General features: G+C 46.3%; 1 protein-coding gene across 1 annotated transcript in view; it reads left to right on the top strand.

Annotated features, from left to right (window-relative positions):
* The window catches only part of CASP7 (caspase 7), a 31,411-nt gene extending 19,941 nt beyond the window's left edge, over positions 1 to 11,470 (top strand). Inside the window, 10 exon segments of the mRNA XM_030334551.1 lie at positions 3,743 to 3,879; positions 4,565 to 4,693; positions 5,718 to 5,777; positions 5,780 to 5,841; positions 5,843 to 5,892; positions 6,252 to 6,382; positions 9,855 to 9,985; positions 9,987 to 10,011; positions 10,014 to 10,031; positions 10,034 to 11,470. Of these exon segments, the coding sequence (XP_030190411.1) occupies positions 3,743 to 3,879; positions 4,565 to 4,693; positions 5,718 to 5,777; positions 5,780 to 5,841; positions 5,843 to 5,892; positions 6,252 to 6,382; positions 9,855 to 9,985; positions 9,987 to 10,011; positions 10,014 to 10,031; positions 10,034 to 10,077 (787 nt within the window). The 3' untranslated portion in view covers positions 10,078 to 11,470.
* The last annotated feature ends 704 nt before the right edge of the window (positions 11,471 to 12,174 follow it).

The following is a 12,174-nucleotide window of genomic DNA, read 5'->3' as shown; positions in this document are numbered from 1 at the left end:
CCCCACAAGTTAAGCTGCAGATGGAATTTTCCCAAGGCCCGTGCCTCTTAAGAAGATGAAGTCAATGGAGTAGAATTGATTGCTCTCTAATACACGTTTGGGATCTGGAAAGACCTGGGTTTAACAAAAAGCTATTTGGGGTTAGAAGGAAAAATAAACAACGGACTCAAATCCACAAAGAGGAAGCAGATACTCTGAGAGTTCAAGTTAGGGGCCGGTGAGGTAAGGGAATCCCCTCCCTTTTGAAATATTTACCAGGGATAAGAATCACATCTCATATTCAATTTTAAGGTACTTTTCATAACCATGGAAATTTCTTTAAAGTGTATCTATCATTATTCCCCTTTTGTGTTCCTTTTTTTAAAAATTTATTTTCCAAATCCTATTCTGATAAAAGCGGAGTCCTTTTTTTTTTTTTTTTTTCATGTAACTTACAACCAAGCCTGTTTTTCTTATAAAAGATGCTCACTGGCATCTTTTGTTTTGCTCATCATTGGGGATGGGCTAATGACAGCTTTAAAAAAAAACAAAAACACAGCACATTTATTACTTGGATGTTCTTGTACAGTTTGTTTTAGGATGACTCATATAGCAGATATTGAAGTAGAGTCTTATCTCTTAGAGATCCTCCAGCCTGCTAGACTTTATGCTGGTCTTATTTCGGGTCTTTGAGTGGCCTTAAATTAGCTAAAGACCTGTCAGGAGGAAATGAGAAAATGCAGGGAGAATTTTAACAAGGTCCTGGCCCATAGTAAGCCCTGACAAATGTTAGTTGTTATCAGTACCTATGGAATGGCCATAATGAAGCCACCTCCCCCAACTTCAGAGGCATCAATTGAAGACCAAAGACTTTGTGTGCATATGAAGGACTATGTGCAGATAATCTGCCTCATGCACAGAGGACACTGTCAGTGTGGGTCATTGACAGGGAATTCAGAAATAAGTCCTACGCTCCCATACATGGCATGCCCTTGAACACCACAGAAGCTCACTTTGCTGGTATTCGTCTCCTCTGAGCTTTTATGGAGGCCCGGGAGGGGAAGAAGACTCCACAAGAGTATTTGCTGCCCATCAAGTCGGCCATCTCATTCTGTGAAGGTCACCGAAGGCTGTTTGCCAGGAAGGGGGCTCGGTGCTCTGTGAAGGGTTCCCTTGGGCAGATTCTGAGTCTCAGTCCAGTGCTGGTTTGGGCTGCCTCCCTGGGGAAAGAAATGTGGAGAAGAACTGACATCACCCCTCTAGACTAGACAGAAAAAGTAGGGAGGAAGAATCTAGAGATGGTAGAACAGATCGAGGACGTTATTCTCTGAAAAATCAGACGATATCACGGAAGAAAGTTGGCCTTATTAAAAGTGGAGGATAAAGTGGTGTAGCGGTTGAAAAACAGCAATCAGCTGTCTGGAGATTCGACATAGAGAGCTACTCTGTAATCTGGACCCAGGTAAGAGGGGCGACGGCAAAGGCCATGTCCTTCCAGAGACTCTGAGAAACTACAACAGTGAGATTCAGTGAAGCCTGGGGGCGGGGGGGAAATACCCTTGGGCCTGCATTTGTCAGGTACCAAGCTGAGTTTTTATTTTCACTTTACTCCTAACAACTTTTGATGACAGTTTTGCGACAGTGGTGGATGAGTCTTCTAACAGATAGGCCAGGGCGTGGGACTCTGAAACACCAACGTGGGATGCTGACCGTCACCTGAGGCCAACGTGTTGGTCTCACTGTGCTCATCACTTCCTGGCTGACCTTGAACAACCCCTGCCTCTCTGTGGACCTGTTTCCTTATCTGTAAAATGAGGGGATAGGACTTGATTCATTCATTCACAGAAGACTTCTTTTCAACCTAATTGCCCTGACCAGAACCTCTCCTGCAGTATTTAACAGAAGTGGCCTGAATGGACATATCTGACCTGTTTTTGACCTTAGGGGGAAAGCGTTCAGTCTCTCATCATTAAGTATGGTATTAGCTGGGAGTTTTTCATAGATGTCCTTTTCCAGTTGGATTAGTGCTATTGTAATCCTAGTTTATGTAGCATTTTTGTCATAATAGGGTGCCGTATTTTGTCAATTCCTTTTTCTGCATCAATGGAGTTGATTATATGGTTTTGTCCTTTATTGATATGATGGATTACATTCATCGATTTTTGGATATTAAACTAACCTTGAATTCCTGGGATCGATCACACTCGGGGATGGTCAATAATCCTACAGATTTGACTTGCTAATATTTTTTGAGAGTTTTTGCATCTATAATTATAAGGGATATTGGTGTGTAGTTTTTAAAAAAATATATTTATTTTTTATTTTTTTTTTAACATTTACTATTTTTGAGAGTGAGAGAGACAGAGCATGAGCAGGGGAGGGGCAGAGAAAGAAGGAGACACAAAATCAGAAGCAGGCTCCAGGCTCTGAGCTGTCAGCACAGAGACCGACGTGGGGCTCAAACCCACAAGCCGTGAGATCATGAACTGAGCCGAAGTCAGACGCTTAACCGACTGAGCCACCCAGGTGCCCCTCCAAAAAATATTTATTAACGAATAACTTATATGCCAGGCATTGTTCCCGGGACTGGGGACGCAGCAGTTTTTCAGAACAGATTAAAAAAAAAAAGATCTCTTCTATTGCGGAGCCTATATTCCTGTGGATGACTGGCACAGCTGCTTTCCACCCACATTTGACCTTTTTTTCTGTGTTCTCTCAATGATGCTTCATGTTCAGCCTCAGTGCCCATGTGCCAGACTTCTGGAAAGCTGGATGGTCAGTGTTTGGAGATTGGAAGGGGACTACTTTCTTTTTTTTCTTTTTTCTTCTTTAAAGTTTATTTATTTATTTTTGAGAGAGGGAGAGAGCATGAGCAGGAGAGGGGAAGAGAGAGAGAAAGAGAGAGAGAGAGAGAGAATCCCAATCAGGCTCTGTACTGTCAGTGCAGAGCCCAGCGTGGGGCTTGAACTCACAAACTGTGAGCCTGAGCCAAAATCAAGGGTCAGCATTTAACCGACTGAGCCACCCAGGGGCCCCAACTTGCTTTTTTAAGTTGCTGCTCCTTTTGTCCACCTTTTCACGTAACTGCTTCTACTATTAGGTATTAGCGTTTTCTGTATGTGGGTTCTTTCATCCAGTATTATATTTGCGAGATTTGTTTATGGGGCTTCTTGTTGTCACGGTTGGTTCATTCTCATTGTTCTGTAGGATTTCATTATATGCATATTCAGTTTATTCACTGCACTGTAATTGGACATACGGATAATTTCCTGCTTGGGGCTATTGCTAGACAGTAGCCCTGTGCACACGTGTAGATCTTTCCTTTTTTGCAAACATATTTACTCTACTTTGGGCGATAGCCCCAGGAGTGGAATTGCTCTGTCATAGGATGTGTTTTAAGTTCAGTTTTGGTAGATTCTACGAGTTTTCCACCACGCAAGTCCAAAGTACGTTCCCACAGCAATGTATGACAACGCCAGGTGCGAAACACGGTCACCAGCACGTGGTAAGCCATCCTGGTGAGAGTGTCCCGGTATCACACTGTGGTTTTAATTTGCATCTCTCTGGCATGTAGCGAAACAAGGCAGGAGATCCCGTTCGTTTTAAATATGACAATTAAACAAAACCATCTGCCCCCCTCGGGCCTTTTCTTCACAGATACCGCAGCTTTCTTGGGCACCCCTTCCCTGCTAATAATAGAATCCAGAGGCCATTCCCATCCAAATGTCTTCCATAGCCTCTGACTGCCTTTATATTTCCCCAGTAAGAAGAAGAAAAATGGCTCGGGAAGATCAGTCACGACCACCCAGGACCGAGTGCCTGCATATCAGTATAACATGAACTTTGAGAAGGTGGGCAAATGCATCATAATAAACAACAAGAACTTCGACAAAAAGACAGGTAAGTGTTGTGGGCGTAGGCTAACCTCTCCTGTTCCGTTCCATTGTCTTCAACTTGTATCAGACTTTGATTGGAGAAAGGCAGTGCCCATCTGCTATGGCACACAGCCCCCCATGCAGTGCTATTTACGTGTCCGGGGGGAAGGGATGTGAGGACGCCGGAAGCTTTGGAATCGAAGGTCCCACCATGTGCATTATCTGATGCAAGACTGGGACCAAAGGGCTAAGAGTCAAGGGGAGCCTTTTGGCACCAACTGGAGTTGCCATGATGAGGCTCACCTTCTGTGGGTGAGCTGAGTAACCCTCTCCTTTAAGTTTGCTTCATATATCAATTCCACATTAAAAAAAAAAATTAATGTTTATTTCTGAAAGACAGAAAGAGTGCAAGTCGGGGGAGGGACAGAGAGAGAGAGGGAGACATAGAATCTGAAACAGTCTCCAGGCTCCAAGCTGTCAGCACAGAGCCCGACGGAGGGGCTCAAACTTGTGAACTGCGAGTTCGCGACCTGAGCCGCAGTCGGACGCCCAACAGACTGAGCCACCCACGCGCCCCGAGTTGCTCCTTTAAATTGTGACCTTGGGAGCATTTACACAAGAGCCAGCAATGCTGCACTTAGTCCTGACAGGGCGATGCTCGCAGGCAGTTCTCAGCCCGGGATTGCTCATCGTGGGCTTGATTCCCACAGGCATGGGCGTCCGAAACGGAACAGACAAAGATGCTGAGGCTCTTTTCAAGTGCTTCAGAAACCTGGGTTTTGACGTGGTCGTCTACAATGACTGCTCTTGTGCCAAAATGCAAGATCTGCTGAAACAAGGTGCGTGCCTACCCCCTCCCTCCGTCTCCTTCCTGTTCCCAGGGCGGGCAGCACGCCAGTGGGCTCGGAGATGGGGGGTCGCCTTTGCAGGACAGAGGGATTTCAGCCTGGGCAGCCTTTCCTTCGTCTGGACTACTCCATTCCTGTCTGCAGGCTAGGCGGGGGTCTTTCAGGAAACTTAGATCTCTCCCTAAAAAGATGAAATCTGCTCATAGGACAACAAATGATAGGTTTGGGATCTACAGAACAGTTCCAATTTCAAAGAGTTAATTCGTAGGGAAGGAACAAGTCTGTATCATTCTGTCCAGAATGGAGTTGAAACGTAAACTCTTCTCTAATCCCCATACATTTCAGAAGTGTTTTTTTTTTTTTTGAAGCTTCTGTATTTCTTTTGAGAGAGAGAGAGAGAGAGTGAGCAAGCAAATGTGCACATGAGCAGGGGAGGGGCAGAGAGAGAGAGAGAGAGGAGAGAGAGGGAGGGAGAGAGAGAGAGTAGAGAGAATCCCAAGCAGGCTCACCCTGTCAACCCAAAGCCCAAGGCTGGATCTCACAAACTGTGAGACCATGACCTAACGCCGAAATCAAAAAGTCAGACGCTCAACCAACTGAGGCCACCCAAGCACCCCAGGAAGTACCTTCTTTTAAAAACAGATTTTACAGATAAGGAAACCAAGGCACAAAATGGTTAAGTAACTTGCCTGGTGTCACAGACCTAACAAGCAGTAGGGCCATGCCCTTCAGCACCCCAGTGTGCTGCCTCCCGGCAGCTGCCTGAACCCCCTCCCACACTTGGGGCGCACATCCTCAGGAGGCAGCGCCATCTTGGTTTCAGACTGAGTGAGGATTCTAGAGTTCTCCGTGCCTCTCGCTTCTCTCCACTGGTCTTCCTTCTCTCTGGAGGGGTGCTCCTGCCCCTGAATACCTGTCCTGACAGCGGTCGCTGCCAGGCTGGGAAGGAGGACCCTTTTGAGGTCCCGCCAGACTTACGTCTTAACCTTTCAATCTTCCAATGGCTTGCTTGCAGCCTCTGAAGAGGACCACAGAAATTCGGCTTGTTTCGCCTGCATCTTACTAAGCCACGGAGAAGAAATTTAATTTATGGAACAGACGGCGTGACAGCGATAAAGGACTTGACAGCCCATTTTCGGGGGGGACAGATGCAAAACTCTTCTAGAGAAACCCAAACTCTTCTTCATTTCAGGTAACCCCATACTGTCGAAAACGGGAAAGGATTACAGAGTGACTTGGGTCGGATCACTTTTACAAACGTACGTGCTGTTTTCGGTCGGGGGTTTTGCAAACTGGGGTTTTGGTCTTCTACCTCTAATGCTTCGCATCTGTATTTGCATCAGACCACGGATTGTGAGGGTTTCTTTAAGACACTGCAAGATGTTCATTGGCTCTGGCTTACTAATTCGACACAGGCTTTGTTCACTTATTTATTGATCAAATTCTTGCCGAACCCGCCACGCGTAGCCCTCGGCACCGGGACGCAGCAGTGAAAAGCACACGCGTGCCTGTTCCCGACTCCATGGAGTGATCTCTGCTTTGTTACTTAGGCTTGCCGGGGGACAGAGCTCGATGACGGGGTCCAGGCTGACTCGGGGCCTATCAATGACACAGATGCCAATCCCCGATACAAGATCCCCGTTGAAGCCGACTTTCTCTTCGCCTATTCTACAGTCCCAGGTATCCAGACCATGCCACTCCATCAACACGCAGGCCTGGGGCTGTATCCCTTTCCTCTTGCTGCAGTGCTAAATTCCCTAAAACGCAGTAGCTTCCGATATACAAGTGGATTGTCTTCCGCTTCTGGAGGTCAGAATTCCGAAATGGGATGGCAGGGCCACATTCCTTCTGGAGGCTCCAGGGGGGAGATCCGTGTCCTTGCTTTTTCCAGCATGTTTGGGTTCCCTGCCTTGTGCTCTCTTCCTCCAGCTTCAAAGCCAGCGATCTCACATCTCTGTGACTCTTCTGTGAACCTGTCCCTCTCTCGGACCACAGCTGGGGCAGGTTCTCCTCTTCTCAGACTCCTGGGAGTTAGGAGTAACCCAGGATGCGCTCCCCCCTTACTTCCGTAACTGTGATCACATCTGCAGAGGTCCCTTCTGCCAAGGTCACGTACCCTGTCCATGGGTTCCAGGGCTAGGGCGTGGACCGTCTCCGGGGGCCATTGTTCTGCCTGCCACGGGGATGTGTTTTGCATTCTCTCCAAGGAAGCTCAGCCCTCCCATTTAAGTATCACTACTATTATTGGTAATAGTAAGAGCAAACACTTCTGTAGCACTTACACCTTACAGAATGTCTTACAGAGTGTCTCTTACCTCTTATCATCCTCCTAATAATTGGGTAGGTGGTTAGGAAAGGTGTTCCTGTCTTAATTTTACAGACTAAAAAAAAATTGAGCTGGGGTGAGCTGAAATGATATGCTCAAGATCCCAGAGAGATTTTTGGTATAAAACTATAGCAGTAGCTCAGACCGGGATTCTTGACATTGTGACCCAGAAACAGGCACCAGAAATCCAGGAGTGAGCAAGCCTACCCATTTCCCAAGCTCCTTGTCTGCCTTAGTTTCAGTCGAATTCCTTCCTGTGCTTTAGTAAAACCTATCACTTAGAAATGCCCTGTGGGGTAGTAGTTCGGTCAAGTGCTTGCTTGCTACAGAGGTATTGGTTGGTTACAGTAAATAGGTGTGTTTGGAAAAACAGCTCTGGCAGGATCTACAGATGAGGTTTCGTGAGAATGACAGCTTCACACGTTTTAAGGATCACATGAAAAAAAAAATAGTTTGGTCTTCCTGCTCTTGAGAGGGAGGCAGTGGCACGGGGTCATCGGTCTGGGTGAACAAACCCAAGGTAGAGCTGTTGGTGTTTCTGAGCAGGTCTGGCAGAAGTAGGGGAAGAAGGGTGAACTCCAGGGAGGCAGGTGAGAGAAGCATTCATAAAACGCCACCGTAACCGAGTCATGAAAAATCAGACAGCAGGGGAAGGGAAAGGTGGCTTGCCAGACTGAGTGCCAAGGGGTCAGAGGCAAAACTCAAAAGGCTGGACCACAGGGTGTGTTAGCCTGTGGGCTGCTGCAACAAAATGCCACAGACTCAAGGCAGAAGTATATCTCTCGCCGTTCTTGAGGCTAGGAAATCCAAGACCCAGGTGCCCGCCATTTTGGTTTCTAGTGAGGGCCTGCTTCTTGGCTGGTAACCGTCTACTTCTAGCTCTGTCCCCACCCACATGGCAGAGAGATGGTGGAGGGAGAGGGTCTCTTCTGATCAGGACACTAATTCTTTGGGATTGGGGCTCCACCCTCATGGCCTCACTTAACATTAATTACCTTCAGAAAGGCCCTGTCTCCACATCTAGTCCCATTAGGGGCTGGGTTCAACATTTGAGTTTTGGGGGACACCGTCTATAGCACAGGATGTGACAAGGCACAGCACGGATTAAACCTGGATAGGTAAACGGGGGTCCCACCGTGGGGAGTCCTGTGTGCTATCCTAAGCGGCCTGAACTTCACCCTGATAATGAAGTGCAATGGAACTATTTCAGGTAGGAGAGTCACAGGGTGAGACTGGCTCCCTGGAAGACCATGTAGGTCAGGGGTTAAAGGACATGAGTGCAGGGGCAGTACTGAAATGGAGGTGACTGTCCATGACCAGCCTCACTAGTTCATTGTATTGAACGAGATGCGTTCCGTGAGCCCCCCTGAAAGTGAATTGTGTTCTGGTACCACTAACACCATTGGGCTTAAATCCTTGCACTGGTGGTTACCAGTGCGCCGCAGGAAGAATTCTAAGTGCCTCGATCATGTCACAGAAAAAGGTTATTTCTGCTTATTGTACATTTATTCAATAAGCGATTGCCATAAATTATAATGGTCTCATTCAACTGGTGAGACCGCTTAGGACTAGGGGCACAAATCACAGCTCATCATGGAAGCCAAGGGCGACTTTATTTTGTTGCATGCTGTCCTTTTAAACCGGAGGGAATGGGGGTAAGTGAGGGGAAGATTCCCTTGCCCCTGTATGGAGGCATCAGCAGGTCCACGGCTTTACAGCTCATGTTAAGATATTAGACAGTATTGTCACTTTTCAAGTCACAGGCAGTCACAGCACTGTAACCAGAACGTCCAGACCAAAATAACAATTAAAACCCTGAACCTAATTTGGCTTTCCATTTCTTCTGATCCCAGATCAGCCCCGCTAGAGTCTAAGGTGCTAAAGGGCCTTGATCCTTCCCCTTACTCACCTCCTCCCCCATTGCCAGATGCTTTTTAGGTTCTCCCAGAGCCAAAGATGGGAGGGAGTGAGGTAAGGTAACTCCGGGTCCCATAGTCACCTGCTTCTTGCGCTCTGAACCGGTGAAATGCTAAAGGCTGGGTGCTTTCTCCTTGGGCACTTTCCTGAACTGCTGGGTTTCCTGGACCCTACACCTCCTTGGCTTTGGATTTGTGTCTCCGTTCCTCGCTGTGCGTCGTGATTCCTTCCTCCTCTTCTGGGCATCCTCCAGGGCACTTGTCCAGCCTCTTCCTGCTGAGGTCTCTCCTTGTCCCTCCAAAAAATCGTGTTGGACAGGACCCAGGGAAGACTGAGAGCCAGACTCTCTCAGCCACAGACCATATTTGGTCCATGAGAAGCACACCCCTTGCCCTTGTGATGGTGGCCTTCCCAGAGCTGCAGGCTCTCTGGCTCTACCCTAAGGCAGTTGGTCATTCAGCCACCTCTTACTTTCAGATTTCTCCATGAGGAGCTTGGCTCCAGTTCTGGGTCCCCCAACAGCAGGAACACATCTCAAAATTCTCTGAAATCTCCTGCAAATTCCTGTCTTGTGAGGCTTGGATTGGAAAGTAGCTCTGCCCCCAGAGGACAGCGAGGAGTTCCAGAGTTAACAAAGTGCATCTCCGGCATTTCCTTTGAGCACTTGGGTATTTGATACGCATCCACGCAGGAACACCAGGCCTTGCGTTGAGCATCTTTACACAGCCTTCTAAACCTACGATGTGTGCTCTCTGAGCACACGAGCATAATTCTCACCGGGGACTTGCACGCAGAGAAGAGTAAGATAATTTCAGAAAAGCAGGTGTGGAGGCCCCGTACACCAAGACTCATTCTTGGTGGTGCGGCCAGGCCAGCCGATCTGATCATCTCCTTTCTGTCTTGTTGAAGGCTATTACTCATGGAGGAACCCGGGCAGCGGGTCCTGGTTTGTGCAGGCCCTGTGCTCCATCCTGAACGAGCATGGCAAGAGCCTGGAGATCCTGCATATCCTCACCAGGGTGAACAACAGGGTGGCCAGGGCACTTTGAGTCCCAGTCTGATGACCCTACTTCCACGAGAAGAAGCAGATCCATGTGTGGTCTCTATGCTCACCAAGGAACTCTACTTCTGAAAATAACCATCCCAGGGATGCATTCTAGCCGAAAAGCTACGGATCATTTGTTCATGAGTCTTTTTTTTTTTTTTTTTTTAATGCTCTTGAAATACCAAGAAATTCCAAAGGATTTTAATTTCAGGAACACTTGTTGATTCAACAGGAAAGAAACTTTTCTGGTGCTGTCTTATGTACCTATGTTTTGGGAGAGGTTTTTTTTTGTGTTTTTTTTTTACAATGTTATCCATTGATGACTTCGTAATTTCTTCTTAAGACTAATTTTGTGTTTGTACTTTTCTCCTTGTTGTCTCATTTAGTACATACAACAAAAACGACCTCTGCAGATGACTCTCGGCTGTGCCCACCATGATCAGTGGTGACACGGCAGACAGGAGTTCCTATTTGCACCTGGCAAAGAGCGTTCCAGTGCTTGAGAAAAAGCAGTGTGTGTTCACCTGTATTGCAGGAAAAGTGGGTATTGAGTGTGATTTGAGTGATTTTTCATTGGCTTAGGGCAGATTCTCACGCAAAAATTCCCAGAGAAGTTAAAGGAGAGGGAAAAAAAATCAATGAATCTAATACGTATCAGACAGAAAACAGAAGCCATACTAGGTGTTTCAATAGAGGGGTTTTAATAGAGGAGATTGACTTACAAAGATAATCAAAAAGAAGCCAAATAAAAGGAATCTGGTACCAACCGAGGGCTATGAAAAGGTGTGGTTCCCTTAATCCAGAAGCTGGGGTAGCCCACAGGAACTGGCCACATGGGCATGGTGGGAAGCTGCCTGGTGAGAGCTGGATCAACCAGGGATAGTGGGGGTTGGAGCATGGCACAGACAAAGCCCCTGCCTGAGATGGGGCAATACCAGCCCGAGTCAGAGTGGAAAAATACCCCAGCTTCATCTCTCCTGCCCTGAGTCTCCCCCTGGCACCCTACCCCTACCAGCATTACCTGGAAGCCAGCTGGCAAGGGCCCTTGGAAATGTGATTTCATGCAGTACAGAGCACGCAAAGCCTAGTGAGGCAGGGCAGGAACAAGAAATGGATATCAGAATGGCCCATAATGTGAATAGAAGTCATATATTACCTGATGTCAGCAATTCCTCCATTCAATCATTTATTCATTGCGTTGTCAGATAATCTACGTATTGCCCACTCTGTGCAAAATAATCTTTTTTTAGCTTTAGCATATACCTGGAACTTGGTTAGATTATTCCAAGCCTCATTCTGAGTAAATTTCTTGTTACCTCTAATTCTATTATGTGGGCAACGTTTATGGCAAAGATTCTCGCACTTTGTTACAAGGTTACTTTTTGAATTCTTGATAAGTTACTATTTTATTCTGCCTAATAACTGGTTAACACACAGATGTTCATATTTATTGATTAAAATGTGGTTGCTTAATTCCTAACCGCTCAGTTTGCTTTCCTTCTAACGTTTTTTATGCAGTGGAAAAAATGGGGAAAACAGGGATACGAATTGACCTCACTGGACTTGACCTCAACACATAATATAATTCATGTTTCTTTTGACGCTGGGAACACCAATAGAACAGTAAGTAAATCATCACTTAGGAAGCTCAGAATCTTCATGTAAAAGGTTAGTTAGCTTAGAAACCTGGTTGCAGTGGGCTACCATTTATTAATTGGCAACAAAATCAGATGGAGTAGAAGTATTTTCTATATCAATAAGAACATTAACTTTAGGGCCAGTTTATTAGATTTGTCTCTGGTTTCCTGCCATCCAACAGTATACCAAATGTACAAAATTTAAGTGTAGATCATGAATCAAGAATCAACAAGCATTCATCCTATCTTTCTCAGAATTCACCAGCTGTGTGTTCTTTGGAAAATAGATCCGTCCTATTTAAGGAGCCTCTCATGGAAATAAATGTGCCTAAGTGCATTGTGATTGGAAGTAAAAATTATAGCACTCTAGTTACTTACCTTGTAAGCTCGCTTTTAAGATCCAAATGTCAGAGTTTGGGGCTTTTTACAAAATTCTCTGAGCGATCATAGGTATTAAGGTCACAATAATGAACATTCCTTCATGTCCTTTAGATGCGCGCGGTTGTAAATGGCTGTTAAGAAAGAGGCTTCATCCTTGAATACTTCA

The sequence above is a fragment of the Lynx canadensis genome, chromosome D2 (genome assembly GCF_007474595.2).
Source record: "Lynx canadensis isolate LIC74 chromosome D2, mLynCan4.pri.v2, whole genome shotgun sequence".
In the NCBI taxonomy this organism is placed as follows: domain Eukaryota; kingdom Metazoa; phylum Chordata; class Mammalia; order Carnivora; family Felidae; genus Lynx; species Lynx canadensis.
Note: the sequence above shows the minus strand (reverse complement) of the source record. Positions and strands in the feature narration are given on the sequence as shown.